Below are 20388 nucleotides of genomic sequence, written 5' to 3' on the forward strand. Positions count from 1 at the left end.
AACAAAACGGTAACATTAAAACAATATTAAATCATAATTTAAAAAAAACAAACTAAATAAATTAATTTATGAACACTATACTGTGTATCATGGATCTCTCTACTGTGGTATGTTCCACCTTAAATAAATTTGAAATGGAACATTATGTTTTATGTATTCTTTAAATAAATGCAAAGGTTGCCATTGAGCTAACACAAGGATATAAACTTTTCCTCCTTTGCTACCTTTCTTGATTTTGCTCATCATATAGAATCTTTAAAATTCCATTGGATTCAATGTAGAAACAGATGAAAACATTTAAATGATTTAATATATATGATGACAGCTTCAACTTATGATGCATCTTATTTTAACCAAAGTGAAAATGTTCATGAGAGACAAAATGTGTGAAAAGCTGAAGTAACAACATGGAGAAAAGAAGATTTTAAAAAAGCAGTTCCCTACCAGACCTACCGTACTCCCTACGCCCCCCAGCTAAACTACGGACGCCTAAAATAGGGGAAAACAAAAAGAAAAACAAATAAACCAACAAAAACAAAAAAGATGGCAGCTCAGCTGAAAAGAAAAGCATATTGAAGTAAAATACACTCTGCCTCGTCTATGTAGTGTAGCTGTGTGTGTGTTCAGATGTGTAGACATTGGACACATGCTGCAAGTGAGATTTATCTTTGAATGCGTAGTAAAGCTATGACCCCCATTTTGAGTACAACAAACTTAAGCATGATAAACATTTTAATCCACTGTCTTCAATCATTTTTTTGAAAACACATAAAGTTAAAAAAAAAAGACAAGAAACACCACAGTAGGCAATGGCCGTTAAAGAAAAAACATTATTTTCTTTAGTTTAACAAAATAGACAAAGGCTAACAAAAATGCAGGCTAAAGAAATGTTTTACAAAAACAAAATGTTAGAAGTTTTCCTCTAAACTGCAGTATGTATAGAAAATAATACTTTATCCAAGACACTTGGATTAAATAAGGGAGAAAAACACAAAATGGGAAAGAAGGTTTATATTCAAGCAGTTTTACAAGGTCAGAATCCATCCAGAAACCTTTGTCCTACCTGGACTTCACAGATTTGGCACAGTTGTTGCATTAAATCTCTGGTTTACAAGTAAAAGGAAACAAAACATAGCGAGATGAGAGGGTGTGGTAACATATTAGCTATTGTAAGCAATGCAGAAACTCTCACAAACACTTACTGTAGATATTTCATTACATAAAATAAAGTTGCATGTTTAAAAATAATGGTGACTATCCTGTTTTTTTTCTTCTTGAGATTTGTTAAATATTTAATTCTGTGTATATAGCTATAGTTATATATCATTTTAAAATATTTAGATCTGTTTATTTTGCTACATTTCCACTTTGTTCAAGGAAAGGATAACATCTTTGGGCTGTGTGATAAAATAATAATGACAGACTGGAATAATCTACCTGGCCAAGTTACCTAGAATCTATTGATTACTGGTTAGCTTTTTTGTAAATTGAGAAAAATGATATACTAACAATTATATACTAGCAGGTCTTTTTGGGGGGGATAATATGCTAAAGTGTGTACATTCTGAGTGATGTAGAGAGGATTTTTTTTCTATATAATGGCACAAATCATGCAAATGCTACTACATGGCAGTAATCTCACCAACAACCTCTTAGATTTTTAGCATCATGTGTAAGCTATAATGTTAACTATCTGAGGAAAGCACGTATGTTGTCAGTAAACTTAAAAATGAACAGCTAAATCAAAGCATATGTATAATTTTGTTAATAACATGATCGGTACTTTTCCAGGTTCCATTCTATTTCAGCCAGTCACGCTTTGTATTGTTTATTAATATTACAACTGGCACATACTTTGATGGTATACATATAGAAATAAAGGACTTGCATAGCATGAATAAATGCAAATTGAAGACATCATGACTTGCCAGTCTACAGCACCTTTAAATTTGTTTACACGATTAAAACAATAGGAAGATAATTAAATCAGAAAATCTAGCATAAACAACTCTAAAAAAAAAAAAAAATTTAAATAGTGGATGTTTTTTTTATATTCATTGGATTACTAAAGGATGTTTGTCACAGTCAAGAGCCTTCTTCTCTGATTTATTTGCAAAAATCCAGCATTTGGCCTCAGTAATGATGTTTTAAGTGGAGTAATAAGTCAAAAAAATTTGAAATTTCTTCTCAGTATTGCAAGTGGCTATGTTTGACAATAATCTCCATTGCACCCAATTCTTCCAAGCTTCATGGTTACGTGTTTTTAAATCAATAAGTAAAACATGTCATTGGGAAAATCTCCATTGTAAAAAATACATATTGGATTTTAATAAATTTTACCGAAAGAGCAAGGAAAATACGTTTTGAACACATCAATGTTTTTCCCAGTTAAAATTGTTCTCATGGGGTTATTGAGGTGATCTTCATAAAAGATGCCGGTGGCAATTAAAAATAGCAATTCACACATACAAAGATATCAAAGTGAATAGGTCTATTAATTATGTGGAATGACTCAGGGAATAAGCATTTCCCACCTGAAGGAAATTCAATGCTAAAAGACATTCAAAACCATAAAAATATATGTAATCTGTCTGCACTTATAGTGCATATAATATCGGTGTGTATATAAAGACCTAATTGATGGCCTATAAAAAGATTTTTAATACCAATCCCTCAAAAGCATGTTGAAAGCAATTGCTTTTGCGCCTTCCTGCCAAATATACTGATGGAACTGTTTACATTTATATTTCTACAGATCTGAGCATCCCAGTGACCCGTGTTCTACCAAACACCAGTCACAATTTGGAGTTTCTTCCAATATTTATGTCAGAGGAATCAAAATAATTAGAATAGCTGTTAAAGAGTCACTGACCATTGTGAAAAGGCCTAGCCACATTGGCCTCTGTGCATGTTCACTGCACAAGACTCCCCTGATGAAGAAAAAACATGTGGAAACTATAATATTTGATGCAGAACATTTGAGAGGCCAATTAAATACTGGGAGAGTACAGTCCGGTTAGATAACATAAAAAAATTAACCTTTTGGATGTCTTTGCACATACCATATTTTTTATAGGGTGTTATATTCCTGATTTTAAAGCAAGACACACTAAGGAAACTTTCACTTGGTTTTAGATTCCAAGAATGTGATACGGTCTTGATAAAAAATGAAGATCAGAGTAACTACAAGAGAGCTTTGAAGACATTTGAAGGAATGGACCACAATTACACAATATAAACACCTAGTTTATATGCAAGACTCGCAAAGCTGCCATTAGCTACAAAAACATTTCTACTACACATTTAACGCGTTTTAGTAAATGTGAGCAATATTAATATCTGTATAACTCCAATTTACAATACATAATTTAATTTATTTCTATGTGTGCAATCCTTGGGATGAACACTTCATGTTTGTAGCAATTTTAGAAATTGAGAAAAATGTTCACATGTTCAAGACATAGATTTCCTTGCTTTTTAAGACAGAGCAACTGCAAGAATCCCAGGGTCGTTTCTGCATTTTCTTGTATGGCCTCAAATTCAAATTCAACTCTTTATCAATGTAATTCAAAATATTATATGTTTGATCAATTTTGTCTTTTGGTAGTGTAGAAATGGAGCAATTTTCGTTTTATGAACCAGGCGACAATGCCTTTCTTTTTATGCCTTTTCAATGTTGTTGGCCTTAGATCTGTTCATGTCTGTGTGAGCTTTGGTACGCCACGTCAGTAAAGTGATATAGGAGGTGAAATGGCTGTGGCAGTTAAGAGACAAAATAATGATGGAGACCCCATATCCATTAAGACAGGAGTCCACCTTAGCCGTCACTAGTGAGGCGGTGTTGGAACATTCAGCGGTATTACACTGCACCTCTGGGGACATTTCTAAGAGGTAGAGGCCTTTGTCGGCTCTGATTGTCTACTTGTAGGGATAATGTTTAATTATTACAATTCAGAAGTTACAAACTGTGCAGGTCTAGATTATGGGAAAAGTTCTACAATTGCTGATTATGATCAAATTAACTCAAATTAAAAGCAACATTTAAAGAACTGATGAACGTCTGTGTTTGTGTCATAGTGTCTTTTAAAATATAAGACACTGTATCAAACATGTGAGGGCCTCCAGTGAATACCACATACAAAATAGGAGAAATTACAAATTTCATCATATGTGCCAAAAGAAAAAAAACACTGTTGTTGACAATAAAACAAATAGCTGGGAAAGAGTAAGAAGTAAAAACTTTAAGAACCACATTTACCTCAACAATTCCTCGCAGTTCTATCAGAACACAGTATTTTCTGTAACTGCGAACAGTACAAGTTTTGAATATAAGTTTGTCTATATACAAAATGATACATGTATATATATTGTACATTTATAGAGATGTAGCATGAATTTAGTTTGTGCTGGAATGGACTAAACTTAATATTTTCATCCTTCGTGATCAGCCTGAATCGCTCTCCTGTTTCACCTTCCTGACAGAGTTGGGTCTCGTGGTCACTCAAATTGAATCATTGTAAACAATTCTGTTTGAGGATGAAGTTTTGCAGAGCCTTGAGACGAAGCATTCAACACAGTGTTGTGGAAATGTTTACAAACCTGATAGGGTGTTATATTCCTGTCATTAGATCATGGTATCTTCTATTTAAATAATGTTTGTAGTTTGTTTAACTAACTCGTTGTAAATTTTTTTCAGGAATGCCCATTTCCGCTGTTACTTGCTACAAATGGATGAAGGCAATGGCAAAGGAATGCTTTGATTGAAATAACTAGAATGTCAGTAGTATATCAATATATTCTTAAATAATGTATTATTTAATGCATTCATTACAAAACTATGTTTTATAAAGTTATAAACGTATTCACAGTATTTTTTCAGTATATGCAGGTGCTTAAGATGTTTCTACGTAATGAGAAACTGGAATGAACATGATCTATTCAGATTAATGTGCAGAAACATGCCACTATTTGCCTCCCTGTATAGTAGGTGTTTTTGGACCAACCAGTTTTGAAGGCTCACTGACAGTTTGGAAGCTGAATATGCTCATAGTGTTATTTTTAGACTCTGAGCTTCAGATATTAATGATGATTTAAGTTAATGACATACCAGAAAGCTGTAAATAGGCTAAAATCCTCATCAGCATATGTTTTCAACACATAGTGGGTCTCCTATGCATTTTGTGCAGGATTGAAGGAGAGGGAAGAGTGACTGTGCAGAACCAGGATTGGCTGGGCCTGGTTTGTGTAGTATTTGCATGTCCTTCCTTTGTATGTGAAGGTCACTGATTTTCTCTCATATACATGAGATTGTATTTTGAGCAGATGTAATTCTAACCAGGATTATGGAAAGTATAAAACTCTGGCTTGAATGATCCGTCTGTCCGAGATTGGGCCAAACAAGTAGAAGGGAAATTAAGAAAATTCCTCTGAATGAATTGCAATCGGAAGGTGAGCCCATGGAAGAATCTCACATCAGCAGCTTGTATCCAGCATCTTGTTCCTTTGGACATGATCCATTACACAAGATTATATAAGTAAAGGCTTGTTGATGATGAACAGGTAAACTGAGAGGTTCCATTTAAGTTTCTGTATTTTTTATTTTAATTTTTTTGATTGACCATGTGATGTTTTAGGTGTCTACGCCAATTTTCATATGATTTTCTGTCACATATTTTAGTATTTTAACTTACTTTCCTTAATATTGTTGTAGGTAATGAAATCCTGATAGGGACTTCTATAAAACAAGGAGAAATTTCTCCTGAAAGGTACTAAAACCAAGAAAAGGTTTCTGTGGTCCAAAAACACCTTTTTATTAATTTATAAATTAGAAAGAATCCCATTTCTCCTTTTACTTCAGCTAGGTCGTGCCCCTACATTAGTTTAACATTGACACCAGTGGTGAGGGTTTTCCAATTGCACTGCATGATGGATGTTCAGGGTGAAGCAGTTTAGCGTTTTAGGCCTGTTTATCACTTTCGACTAACTGAATTGATGTTTAATTTCATCAAAGACTTAGAGACACAATTAAGGCCTTAAAATGGGATTCAGTCTAAATATTCCTTACATTTTCAATTATACGAACAGTATTTCTGTCTCTCAGTAATTAAGGTATGTAAGGACAGTGAAGGATAGCTAATGATGCACTTTTTGGCACTTGAGGATCTGAAATATCAGCCACATTCTCTCTCGCATTCATATCTTACCTGACTCTGGTGTAAAACAAAATCACCCTCTTTTATTCCATGGCTTAGCAAGACACTTGTTAAAAAAAATACTTGGAAACTTGTAAGCAGTTCAAGAGATGACAGACTGTGTCTGCATAGAGTAAAGGGACATATAACAACAGCTTTTCTTTACATATCTGGCTCTTAACCTGGATCTTTTTAAATCCTTTTACAGTATGCAGAAAATGCAGATGATTAGAATGACATAGACAGATATGACATGGGCCCACTGGTGTACTTTCTGCTCCACAGTTCTAGACTGGCACTTCTGTGACCACCTGTGTGGCCACTTGTGTCTGACTGCTTATGAGCCTTTTGCTTCTTGTTAATCTCCCATGGGAAGTCCTCTATTGGTAGTGGACTGGCAGGACTGCCGGACCCCTCCGGTGTGCTCTCAGGAGTTCCTTCGATGATTTCAATTCGAGGTGGGTCCATAAAGTCCATAATGCTGAAAGGTGCTGGCTCTGGTTGACACATCACTGACTTGTCCTGTGTATGATGTCTAACTGACCAGCTTGAGCCTGCTTGAATTCCTATGGACACTCTGTCATCTGTCTGTGTGGTGCTGTCACTGCAGGGCTCCCGGCATAAAGTCCACATATTGTAGCACTGAGTGAAGTTGAAGAAGTTGCTGTTGAAAGTTTTTAACTCTCCACAGACATCTCTACGCAGCTCTGCTAGCTCGTAGCGCATTGCAGAGATTTCATCCTTCCATTGCAAGTTGAAGGCAGCGACCATGTTGGCAGACTCCTTGAAAGCCTGGAGCGCTTGGGGTACTGGTGGCTCAGTGGTGGCAATGGGTGAAGCAGCAGGGACCCTATATGAAGGTGGCGTTGCTGGGGGGACGGAGATGGCTGTTACAGTTGAGCTAGTGCTATGCTGGCTTCGAGCAGCGGCAGTCTCTCTCTCTAGCCGTTCCAGCTCTGCATAGGCAGAGGAGCTAGCACCGTCATCATCCTCTATCATGTCATCATTTAGCAAGGATGTGGCATCCACAAGATCATATCCCTCTGCAAGAAAGATGCGAGTATGCAAATATAAGGACATTCATGGTGAAAGGAACAACTGGAACATGATCGGATTAGGATTTAAAACTAGAATGGTCACATATCTATGGAAAACTTGCAGTATGTGAGAGAAAAGGAAATTAAAATGCAGCAGACTTTGATATAGACACTTTCAAGTGTTTGCAAAAAGGAGGAGGAACACCCAACAAATCACATCTGCTACATTAGAACTGTGGAAAACCTCAACATTTGTAATGCGGGTGGAATGCAAAGCAACGTTTCATCGTTTGCTTTTTAAAAATCAGTACTGACATTAATTGTAAACTCAGTGAATGTTATACATACTAGAAGAGTCAATAAAACAAATGTCTTTTGTCACTTTGCTATAATTATTTCCAAAAAAACTCACATACTGTAGGTTTTCACAATGTTTTTACACTGCCTTCTCAGTCCTCACAAGGCTTCTTTCCATCTTTTCACTGCACAGCACAACAAAAAGTAAAATACATCAATCATTATCAATCAGAAATCCTTTCTTTGAGGACCCCTTTCTTTGAGCATGCCAAATATGTCCCAGCACCGTGTGCCATTTTGTGCAAAAGAAAAGATGTAAAGGGAGTAGAGGAATCACAACCCACAGGGTTAAGAAGCAAATATGAACCCTATTGAACATATCAGGTCCAAAGTGGCTGATAAGACCGTGCAGAGTTGTATAAAACCCAGCAAAAGGGAGAGGTACACTCTCTGCCTCCAAGGCCCCATCAGAGCGAGGCTGCAATCCCACAGTCAAAAACAGCTGACAAACTCAGTTCCAAAGGTTAGACTTTGCCAAAGATGGCCTTCAATTTTTATGGCAAGGAAGAAATAAAATGTACACATGTACAGCAGGCAGATTCTGCCCTGACAAATGGTTGGAGACAGTGGCAAGGCAATGACATTCACTGCTATTTTATGGTTTTGACATGAAAACATTCTGAAAGCTCTTTGAAATTACATGTCTGATGTGATTACACTTAGAATATGGTCTAAAAACATTTAAATAGAGACATGATCAACAACTCACAAAAGCCAGCATCACATTCATCACTTTAAAATTCAATATTCAGTGGTACAAATGTTAAAGAAGAAACAATGTCTGAGATTTTATGAGTTGTTTGGAACTGTGTTTGCTACTTAGGATAACTTAAACTTTATGGTTCTATAATTTCTACTGAGAAGGCAGTGCAAAAACACACATATACATAGATATGTATGCATGTCAACATTAAAATACCTGAAACAATCATCCCTGATGCCTCCAGTTGTTCTTTTCCCCTGGTTATCCTTCAACATCTGGATGGTCAAATGTAGAGGGGTTTGTAGCTCGTCTGCCCTACGGAGCATCATGGGATTCCTTTTCCCATTCAATGGCCCTCTAACCTTTGGGTTCAAACTAGTCCTGAATACTACCATTATAAAAAAAACAAAACATGACCTGATATTTTTTAAATAGCCTTATTTGGTGATTGCATTTTATTTCAAGACGACTGTTCTCCAAGAACTTTGCAAAAGGACACCAATGAACAAGTTTGTAACTAATCACCAAGTAACTATTTTTCTGTGCTTTAATAACTTTTATTATAACCTTACTAACTTCTAAAATACAACCTTACTCCAAATAATTTTTAGCCCAGACCTAGCTGAAAGATTTAGTGCCGATGGCTAAGTCAATAGAGTTCAGCAAATAAGACGGTGGGATTGGAGACCTTTATCCATAGTCGTTCAGTCACGAAGAAATTGCAGTTGGAAGCCCAATTAAGGATAAAAAGATAAAAAAAATAAATCATTCTCCAGATTCAACAAGAAAACAAAACCAACAGAGAGATAAAAGTGCAAATGTCTCCAATAATAAATTGACATCAAAATGTACAAAGTTATTGGATATAATATTGAAAAACAGTTCATGTAAATAGATAAAAAAAATGTTTCAATAGGGTTCATAGCTTTACTCTTGCAGGCAAACACCAAATACATTTACTCAGGGAGGTAATACAAAGATTCTGCTTGCACAAAGATGCTGATGTACTTGAGTCTTCTCACTGTACTGCATGTATTGTGTTACATAAGACCATAACACCAATTGAAATCGTATTAAAAGAGCAACATATTGTAATTCTAGTCCATTCAAGAGTCAGTAATGAATAAAAAATATTTTGAAGTTTAGGTTCAAACCTACATTACAATTTTTTAAAATCAGAATTAAAAATTAATCCTTGACAAGACCTTTGCATAGAATGCAGTCATTTCAAATCTTAAATAATTCCATCAACAGCATAGACATGAAGCCCTGTAAGTATTTAACACTGCTGTTTCCAGTTTTATGCACCACAATACAACAGCTTACTAAGAAAAAAAATAGCGAATATGTTCCTTTAACATTGACAATAAAAATCAGTTCCTTTGTGCAACCAGCAAGTGTGTGCACGTCTTCCATTCTCTAAGTCTCCTTGACTTACCTTAAATTGGTTTCTGTTTTTTAGTAATGTGCTTAATTAGAAAGTCATTTACAAATTTTGCACTCAATAGAGCCAAGATAGACAGTTGGAAGGCTTACCAACCACTAGAGCACATCAGATCTCAGCCCCTCCCTAAGTAACTGACACGCTTTGCCACACATAAAACACCACAGTTGAGCATGCTGAGGGTAAAGGCTACTCCTATTGTGCATGCCTTGTGTAATGGGACTGTGTGGTTTGTCAGGATAGGACTAAGTAAATTATAAACCTCATCTTTAACTTCCAGATAGTACAGATGTGGAAAATTGGCCAATGCACAGTTCATGCAAATTAACAGAGAAGCAAATCCATCTAAAATACTGGGAGTAAGCAGTGGCAAAAACAGACATAAACACCGTAGATTTCAAAGAAAATGAAAGGACTTCAGCCTGGCATCTCTGGATCTTAAGGGTTCCCCACTGTACATATGTAGGTATGTCAGATTTGTGCGCATGTATACGATGTATGACGATATGCAGACTAAGCCCTCTTTCATTTTGGGGGGAGGGAGTTGTTTTACCTGTTGTGGATCTGAGAGTTGAAGTGACAGTGGAGGATGTCATTGAAGGCAAGCAGTCGTCATCTTGGGAATAACCAGCCTGAATTGCACGGAGGTAACTGTGGCTTCGAGTGCGGAACGAACCAGGCAGGTCCAAGGCCTCCATGGCCTGTGATTCTACTTCACTAAAAACGGACTCGCAAACTGACTCAAACTGGCCATTGATCTCAGTCTCACTCACCTGAGAGACAAAAACAGGAATAGCAGTCCTTAATTTTTCCTCTTCCTTTCTCTTTCTCACTTTGATTCTTCCCCTTTGTACAGCAAATATGAAGGAGTGTTAGCAAAAGGAAACGCCACTGTAAAACTCGACCTTAAACTGAATGAAAGTCAGCTCAAATGGAGACACTGCAGGTGACAACAAGAGACAAATCAGAAAAAGATACAGAAGCTGTTATAAGACATGAGATCGACTGTGACATATAACTAATTATACAAAATATTAAAACGCATTCCAGTGTCAATTCATTGTCTCTCTAACTCTAGCAGGTATTTTGGAAGTAGTGTGTGATTAAAGATGCACCGAGAAATTGGTTGGTGGCTGAGCTGGTTGTTTTTGACCTGATTGGCCAAATCCAGCAAGTTGGGCTAACAATAGCCTCATAATTGTCATCCTCATCATCATACTTATAAAGTGCTTCTGTGTGAAGAAGACTCAAAATTAGCTTTATCTTTTCAAGTGAGTTATTTAAAATGAAGTGAAATAAGGGACATTACAGCTATTTCACAAGATATTTTCCATGACATGCTGCAAAAAAGTGAGAGAGTAAGAATTCTAGGAGATAACAATTTTGCTATTTCTTGTGTTTTTAAAAGTATCCTGCTATTCACAGATCAAAGTTGTTCTGTATGCACTGCGTTGTATTTATGGAATTTATACCAATCTGTGCACTAGAATAATTGTATAAAACCATAATTGTTCTCTCTCCATTTTGTATTTATTCCACAGAAACCTTAAATGTGCATCCAAAGGAGAGCAGCTGCCTGAATGTACGCCCCTATCTTTTGACCAAAATCTTTCCTGCTGTATCCCCTTCTCCATATGGAAGCATTGGAGCTGGCTCTGTCATGCATCTTCTTACTGCAGCAACCCCAGCACATCTCACAGTGGCGGTCCGAAATAACTCCCACAGAGGATCCAGCTGTGTGAATCCACACACAGTATTAAAGAGCGACATACCTGTAAAGGTTGGTGTGTAATGGATAGTTAGATATTAAAAGTCATTGTTCAAGCTTAGCTTTTTACTTTGATGAAAAGCAATTGATTAAAAACTCCAGTTTTTTAAAGTCCTAAAATAGAGCAGTGATAAACTTGGCATCAGTATAATTTCCAATTCATTAATTTTACCTCTTTACACCACAACATTTTGAAAGGAAGTAGTAGATGTTACAATGAGACTTAGTGCTTCAAAAACAGATCCAAGAATATATGTATTTAGTGTCAATTTGAAAAACAGATTTTGTTTGACTATCAATATTCAAAACATATCCCTCCACACTTATTGGCACCCATATCTTTAAATAAATTAACCTTTTATCTCTGTACTTTATTTTCTTAAGGACCCACATTAAGAAAACAATGTGCTCTACACAGTAAAGGATTGGTAGTGCTTGGATATCCAAGAATTCACCACTTAGGTCCCGTGACAGTTGGGTTAGGAGAGGAATTAAAGTGCTAATTTTTCCTACTGAATTATATTTTATAAATCTTTGTCTGGGTGCCAATAAGCAAGTCAAAAGTTGTAATGGGAAATGCCTTAATTGATAAAAAGATTTGTAAATCAAATCAAAGATTATGTGTACAAGTTGCCATAGATAACAGCATACTCATTGATCATATATTTTGATTTTTAGACTGCTAAAGCAGCTGACAAATGATGTAGCTAAGTTAAACATCATGTTTTAATAACAGTCTGATTTAAAACAATGGTTGTCAAGAGAGGATGCCACATTTTGGTAAACACTTGTTTTCATGACAGCTCCCTTTCTGACTCAAATCTTTTATGATATTTTCTTCTGTCTGCTTAGCTTGAGTGTCAAGTTGTAGAAATGGACGTAAGGAGAGAAGATGAGGATTAAAACTGAGGTAAGAAATGAGAAGTGTTTCCACAATAACTGTACCAATAGTAACATTATATAGAGCTGTGAAAATGGTGCAAAACATGAGGTAAGTTCAATTTTACATTTGAAGTTATGCATCCTTTAGATGGATGTTTAAGACTCACCTGGCTGACGCAGCTAGCTTGACTGAGGGTGCTAACGGCACGCATGTAGCTCTGGTTGCGAGAGCGAAAAGGAGGGGGATGAAAGGAGGTGGCAGGATCCAGCGTGACACTTGGGTGGGGCCGCAAATCTCTGGTTTGCAAGTGGTAACCCTGGCTGAACAAGGACAGGAGCGAGTTGGGGTGGGGAGACACAAAATTTCTCAGTTTAAAAACTGTTTACTAAACTGTTGCTGGGGAAAATACATTACGTGTATAGGCAGAATCCAGACAAAATAAAAAAAGAGATCAATTTAAGAACAGTTTTAAATGTGAGCTATGTTAACTTCAGCTTTAAGAGTCCAATTATACAAGAGTTGCACTTAAATGAGTGTAGATTCAGAACAATGATAGATTACTACATTTGTGAGCTGTGCAGAAGAAACCACAGGGTCTTTTTTGTTTGCATACAACCGCAGAAGCGATCAGAACCCCACAGTGATGATGGTGAATAAAAGGGCACAGAGCACTCAGAGGCAGAGAGAACCGAGTAGTGCATGACGCCTCACAGAATTTGTCTCTATTTAAAAGCTACAGTGGCTTAAAGCAAAAATTCAGACAGCCAACATTATAAAAACAAGTTCAATTGAAAGTCAGTAAAACAACAGGTATGAAACAAACAAGTCCAGTCACCTCACACGGGAAAAACTCAAATTCATTGCTAATGTTTTACTTTATGTCTTAGAAGAATTATTCTATCATTCTTTCAGTTTTTGTTGAAGTAAGTTCAGATGACTGTGAAGAACACTCAACTGTAAGATTGGCAGCAGTGTAAAGGTTTAAGTAACCACTGCTCTTGTCTGCTAATGGCAATTTCCCAGAGCCCCGTTTAAAAAAGAAATCCTCTCTGTTTAATAATTATTTTAAAAGTTAAAGTTACTAGTTGGACATTTGTTGAAAGAACAAAAGTTTCCCTCTGGTGTTTGACAATTTGCAAACTCCCATTTGTGCGGAGGCTTTATTTACATCCAATGGGCTATTGCCTCTTCCTGCACTGTTCTCATTACTTCTTTTTCTTAATACCTTTGATATGTATTTTAATTGTGCAAAATAAAATAAACTAACCTAAAAGGTCATGTGGGAGAGTCAGTGCTTGGAGACAGTCTAACAAAATGATCAAAATATTAGGTTAACACCACACCTGCACTGTCTATTGTCTCATAGGGACTACTAACAAACAAAATAAGTGGGAATCTCGTCCCATTAACTTTTTCTTAACAACCATGTCCTATTTTTTTCAGACCTCAATAAATATTTGTTTGTAATATTTGTTCTTCTGACCAACATTGATGTTAGCTTATGCTACGTTATCAATGAGAATTATTCTTTTTTCACATTGTCTATTCATTCCATTAAGAGGGGCAACGTTCATCCAGTTTGTGTGTGCATATCAACTAGCGACATTGTATTTTCAAGTTATTAAATCCCACAAATGTTTCACTAGAACACCAGCATTTTAGTTGATGTTTGCTTGAGGGTTTGCTTATTTTTACTTATAAAGCAAGATATCTGTCATTAAAAACTGAAAACTAAACCATAGACACAGCTTTGATAAGGACCTGCTGTGCTTGGCAGGCAGCCCTACCTTTGGGAGTCTAAATGGGGTCTCTGCATGGCTGATTTAAGGACAAGAGCATCAGGACGAATGGCTGCCTGTGGAGAAGTCTTAGGACTCGTGTCGGAGTCTCCGCTTTCATCCTCCAGCTCTCCCATAGCTTTGACGTAGCTACTGCTCCGCATGCGGCGACATGGAATCTCCTCGTCTTTGTCACCGGGGTAACCGCTCCACTCATCTTGGGGTACCTGCAGGACACAACACATCTTAATGCAAAACACTGTCATGCTTAGTCCAGTGTTTGTGGAGAAATTTCAGACGGATGCTCCTTTTCCTCTGAGTGCAAAATGTAAGCCTTTTTTAGTGTGAGTGCAAAAAGTATCATTAGCATGTACAATGGTGCCCAATGAGCCAAATGAGTACGAGACGTTTATGAGGCAAGCTGTTGCATACGATCGGCTTGTTTGTGTCTCCAACGGGAAAATTAAGCTCAATAACTGTTTTATTGACCTCTGAGCTTCGCCTCCTAAAATAAACAATATCGTTATTAAACCTCTCTCTTTCATTAGAATTTGATAGAGGCAGCCTTTTCTTTAGCTAACATTAATACATATCCTGATTCATTCTTAAAAACATTGAAATAGGCACATTGTGTTTTTACAAGTCCTGCATTTTAAGAGCTGATGTTCTTTGCAGTAATTTCAAGGGACAGAGTGAATATTTTGAACTTGATGATGCTAGTTTTTACACGATAAACCTCTGAGTTGAGCACAGCTTTTCCTAGCATCATTTATTATTATTGCAAAAGATAAATTAACAGCCATTTCAGGTGGACAATCCTTTACTGCTTTATGATGAATCATCTCCCTTGAAGGCAAGAATTAATAACTGCAGTTTGTTTCACAAACAAGCTGTCTTTGAATCAGTCAATTAGTCGATCAATCAAGTACATTTCAGCAGCACAACGGTTCAGGGTGCTTTACATAGTAAAAACACAAAGTTAAAAAGTTATAAAGAAAACATACAGTCATAAATTAAACCAACCTAAATGAAACAGTGGACCTAATTCTGGTTTTAGGAGGATTATTTGGACTAATCATCAAAATAAGTAGGTCATAGTGACATTTTTTTTTCCTGGTACCCAGGTTGGCAGATCAGAATAAGTGAATTATAGACCATCCATCCATCCATCAGTTGATATGCTAATTGATCAGTAACAACATTTATATATTTTCATGTAAGATCTGCTGAATAAACAGCAGTACTTATTATTGGGACATTGAACCCAAGTATTTAAAAGATGAGCTAAGATGAATCGATTTTGTTTTAACCTGCATAAAACAGACTAAGAATTTGTTCTTTTTAAGGGTGAACAACGGTGCTAGCAGAGTAAAAAGTTAGAGGAAAAGAATCTTGACTTTTTCATTCTGTGTTACAATAATTCTAGTGTGATTTCTGGGACAAAAATAAACTGGATGGATTTCTTGTTCCAACTAGAGTTGTTGGTAGAAGAAATCCCTGTATTTTCTGCAAATCTGAGTGATTCAAACAAAGCTATATGCAAACCAAGACAGCTCCAAACAAAATGCATGGGCTGAGATGCTTCATAATTCTGAATCTCAAAGTAATTTAAGACAATGAAACATGCACTCTCAAGCAAAACGAAGTTCAAAAACCTTCTCTGTATTGTGTTCAGTATCACCATGGAAGTAATTTACTATACAGCTACAACATTCAAATGAATCTGTACAACATCTGGAAAAAACTGTTTTAAACCGTTTTAAAAAACAAGTTTTCTATTCTTATTTTGTCTTTTTAACAGCAGATACTCATTCTGCTTCCACTGCTATCTTCCTCTGCTGCTATTGTAAGACGATAAATCATGTCGTATCAGCTCTTTGCATCTCTTTGCTACAACTTTTCAGCTTGAAAGCTCTGTGTGTGTTACTTTTAAAAATTTATGCAACAAAACTCTCGCATTATGACTTTTATGTTGGAATATTTTGTCATTTTGGGGGAGAGATAAACCAGGTTATGACTCCTGGAAAATATGTGATCTTTAATGCAAAGTAGAGACTTGCATTACTGAGCTCAAGTGTTATTACACACATAGAAAAGCACTACCTGTTGGTTTTTAGATATACTATGAACTCAGGAATTACAAAGACGCAACATTCCTTCTATACTCCGTGGTAACATATTTCCACTGATACTTCTTCACTGAGTCTTACTGAAAAGTGTTTCTTTTAGCATTTGCATGTTTTTTTAACTGGATAAAACTACATCCAATAAAAGTTTCCTGTCCTTGATGAGAAGAGTAAGCCCTGTCAAAAGACACTGCACACATACACTGATGCTGACACTGTAAAAAACAAAAAGTCCCTCAAACAGACAGATGTATTAATGAAGTAGAAGCTTATCATCATTTTGTGGTTGGTGGTGTACAAATTGAATTAATTTCTTTTTCTTAGAACAACTTGTATATTTTCAAGTTCTCAGACCAAAGGGATGTATGCACACATGTTTGGATACATCATGTGAGATGGAAACTAGAGAGATTTATTCAGCAAAGTACCTAATGTTGTCTGATTTAAAAAAAAAAGATATAGTGGTCAGACATGAAGCATCTGTAATTACTTTCCTGTCTGTACTGTCTGTACAGGTATTGGTGTAAAAGAGATGTTTGTGAAATTAATTTTATAGATTCAGTCCCTGTTGGATTGAGAAGAAAATTGGATTCAGAAGAAATTCATTACATATTCTTCTATATGCATACATCTGAGTCTGTTCTATCAGAATGCTCTCTGAACCTGGCAAAGTGCAGTGCTGCCTCATTACTTGCAAAGTTATATCTAAAGGTTCTTTTGAAGTGGCAACAGTTACTGTCATGATTAGTCACCAAAAAAAAAACAACCTCTGAGTGCAACATATGCTCAGGAATATTTTCTCTATGCTCATGGGTCTTTCCTGTTCTCTCTTTCATTGCTGTAGCATTAAAATTTCTAATTCATTTCAGGTTTTAGAAAAAGAAGATGATGACTGTCAAGTTTTAAACTTTTAAAGAGTTTTATCCCTGATCTGTTGTGTTCCTTGGTATTCAAAATGCAGATTTTTACTCACCAATAGATTTTATTTAATGCTTATCTTTGCTGGGCCGGTGTAGGATCTCCCTTTAATTATGATTTGAGGACAAATTAGTTTATAAAATTAGTTAGATTCACTTTTTGTCTGCTCAATTCAATAGAAAACAGTAATATCAATGATTAAAAGTAAACTAAAACGGGGTCATTGTTACTGTTTTTTACCCGTTTATCAATCTAGGGAAAGAAATGGCTGCAACATTTTGATTGTTTGAGGTGTTTTCACAGGAGTCTCAGATTTATTTCATGTTGATGTTTAATTAATTAAAATGGGGACTTTTTCTTTTTAACAGTTCTGAAATTAAAATAAATTACAAAGTATCAGGAGGGAATTCAGTTGTGTCATGAGAGAGAAGCTTTTTTTGCTCACAGTGCAGACTCTCCTCTGCTCTTCCAGTCACTCACTTCATCCACTTACATGACTTGGCTGTGTCTCTGCCACCACTGCTGAACTACTGTCAGAAAAAGCACATGAGCTGATTGCTCTTTTTGGCTCTGGCATCGAGGAGTCTGCCTCCATCCCTCTCATTCTATTCTGCTCATGTCCAAAATGAGCTCCTGTCAGAATTTGACCTCTCCTTGTCCTGTTTATTGAATTTAATGACGGAACAGAAATATAAAGAACTAAATATCCTAGGATGTTTCAAAATGTGAAAAAAACTTAAATCATTATGCATGACATCTTTCTGTTAGATTTATCCTTCCCCACGAGTGGAAGAACATCCATCCATAATGTGCTAAATAAATTAATAAGCCTTAATGACAGCAGCAGAGAAAGAATGATTTTCATCTTAATGTGCAGCCATTGATCATCTGAGACTGTAGTTAACAAGGCAGCAATCAGTTACGGAGGCTGTGCACCAGCTCATTAGCACTGCTGTTGGAGCTCATATGATGCTATACCTGACAAGATGTGCTGACCCTCTCAGGCTACCAGACAGACCAGCTGCTTTACAGCCTCATTAGGTAATATAACACCAAAGAGAGTTTGTTTTAAAATAATCTTTGGGTAAAAAGTCCAATTCACTGAAAAAGTTCTTGCACCAGGGTTAGTGAGTTAGTCAGCAGTTACTTTCTACTTTCTGTATTTGAAAGCCTCTTTGTCAGATCAATGATAAATAACCTAGTTTGGAAGTGCGTTCACTTGTTTCTGTAAATTTACTCAGTTCTCGTTTCAGTAAACTAAGATAGATAACGAGCAAGAACAATTTTCTGTTAGAACCTGTCCAAATAATTATTTTATGTACAGCATTGGTTTGCAGAAGCATTCATTACAACCCAAAACCAAACTTTCATATAGATTTTATGTAAAACATAAAGCATAAATTATATTTTTCTTTACAAATGAGATCCTCAAAAATGTTTGAAGCATTTGCTTGGGACATTGTGTTGGAATTTATTCAAAGGTATTGTCAAAATACAAACAGATGCAATTTTCTGATTTCTATTTGTAAAACAAATTATAACTATAATTCTTTTAATTTTACAGTTCAGTGCTGCTTTGTGCTTAACATAAAATATGCAATATGCATAAATCTGTGGCTATCGGGTGAGAAAATGTAAAAGTTCAAAGGATATTAATACATTTGTGAATCTCGGTGTCGGTGGACCTAAGCAGTAAATCAGCTGATGTAAGATTCATTTTTCCCCCCTACCAATTCAAACAGTTTGTATATTTCAACATGACAGCCTGTAAAAGAACCTGTGTTCTTGACTCAGTTTTAAGTTACTCTCCACAAGTCATCTGTTTTTTTAAGAGTTGTTTTTTCCCCAGATGACAGTAAAAATTTCCTATCCCTGTAACATTGAGTTTACTTTTCAAAATTTCCTCTTGCGTGCCTTACCTCACACTCTTACTAGCGTCAGTGACTGTTTGCTACAAACTGAGGTGAATGCTCCTCCAGGGGTGGTCAAAAAGATTATGAAGGATGCTTGATGTTTTTCACAGCGAGGAAGTGTGTCAAACACAGGCATTATACACACTAAAGTGTTTGACAAGCACTTGTCTTTTTGTATAGTATTACAGGACCAGAGAGAGCATTGTGTTTGTAGTGACTCTCATGTGTTTTTAGATTAAAAAGTGCATTAACTCCTACAAATAAAATCAACAAGCAAAATGTAAAAATCCTGATTTAATCAAGAGCAAATGTAGTTGTAGTTGTGTTTGCTGACACTTTGCAGATGCTGGTTTGTGAACTATCTCTATCAATATAAATGAGGTTTAAGGATATAAGTTACCAATCTGGTGGGCTAAAAGCTTCTGGAAGAAAATAATACATACTACCAACTGTCAAACATTTGGAGTAAAATATGTTAAAAAAAAAAAAAACAATCCAGAAAATAAAAACTATTAAATCTGATTAGCTAACTTATCCTTTGCTGTACAAAGCTTCCTCTTCATTTCCACACTAAACAGCCTTTTCTTTGTGAACATTCTTAGAACAGATTGTGCCCATGTGCCACCTGCAGCCTCTTCATGTGCCCAACACAGAGACCTGCCAAAACATGCTTCTCTATTAAAGGACTCCATGTAGCACTGAAAAAATAGCATTTTATTTGCTTCTTTGCCTGACTGTGAATCTCAAGGCATCACTGGGAAAACAATATCTATACTCTTAAGAAATATCAATAATTCCTAAAGACATCTTAAGGATTTCTTTTTTAAAACATTTTCTGTCCAGTTATAGCCTAAGCATTTATAGAGTATTATTGTGTGCTTGGTACTTCAGACTAGCCTATCTAACTTAAAATGACTTACAGTTGAGCATTTTGCTTCCTTCCTAATTTGGTCCACAAAGTACTTTTTTACAAGAACAGTTAGTTTGATTCTTTGCAAGCATTTCAATGAATTTTCAAAGATAACAATATGATATACAAAATAGTATTTCTGAAGGAATAGTCTTTGAGTTTTAATTAAAACAGTCATCTCAATGTAGTGTACATTAGTTATTAAGGTTAATGAAGAACTAAACTGGAATTTGTTAACATCAAAAGTCAAATGGTGGACTCTGACTTGGCAACAAAACATAATCAATGTATCTTTTCTAATTATACATGCCATCATAAAGTTGCATCCATAAGAGCTCCAATATACATATCACCTTCCTA

General features: G+C 35.9%; 1 protein-coding gene and 1 long non-coding RNA gene across 8 annotated transcripts in view; one reads left to right on the plus strand and one right to left on the minus strand.

Moving 5' to 3' along the window:
• LOC103132202 (disks large-associated protein 2-like) overlaps nt 1-20388 on the minus strand; it is a 93741-nt gene that overhangs the window by 23187 nt on the left and 50166 nt on the right. For 3 of the 7 annotated variants that reach the window (XM_016668268.1, XM_016668277.1, XM_016668286.1), the window contains 4 exons: nt 14171-14388; nt 12550-12703; nt 10286-10505; nt 445-489 (listed from right to left, as the gene is read on the minus strand). In XM_016668268.1, coding sequence (XP_016523754.1) covers nt 445-489; nt 10286-10505; nt 12550-12703; nt 14171-14388 — 637 coding nt within the window. Of the gene's footprint in view, nt 1-444; nt 490-1534; nt 7235-10285; nt 10506-12549; nt 12704-14170; nt 14389-20388 lie in introns of those variants that run through there. The other 4 variants (XM_016668281.1, XM_007544138.2, XM_016668271.1 and 1 more) reach the window with 3 other exon arrangements.
• LOC103132122 (uncharacterized) lies at nt 11430-14244 on the plus strand. The gene is made up of 3 exons (XR_475502.2): nt 11430-11512; nt 12353-12410; nt 14161-14244. It is a non-coding gene; the product is annotated as an uncharacterized LOC103132122 (long non-coding RNA).

This window comes from Poecilia formosa, unplaced genomic scaffold (genome assembly GCF_000485575.1).
Source record: "Poecilia formosa unplaced genomic scaffold, Poecilia_formosa-5.1.2 Scaffold1, whole genome shotgun sequence".
In the NCBI taxonomy this organism is placed as follows: domain Eukaryota; kingdom Metazoa; phylum Chordata; class Actinopteri; order Cyprinodontiformes; family Poeciliidae; genus Poecilia; species Poecilia formosa.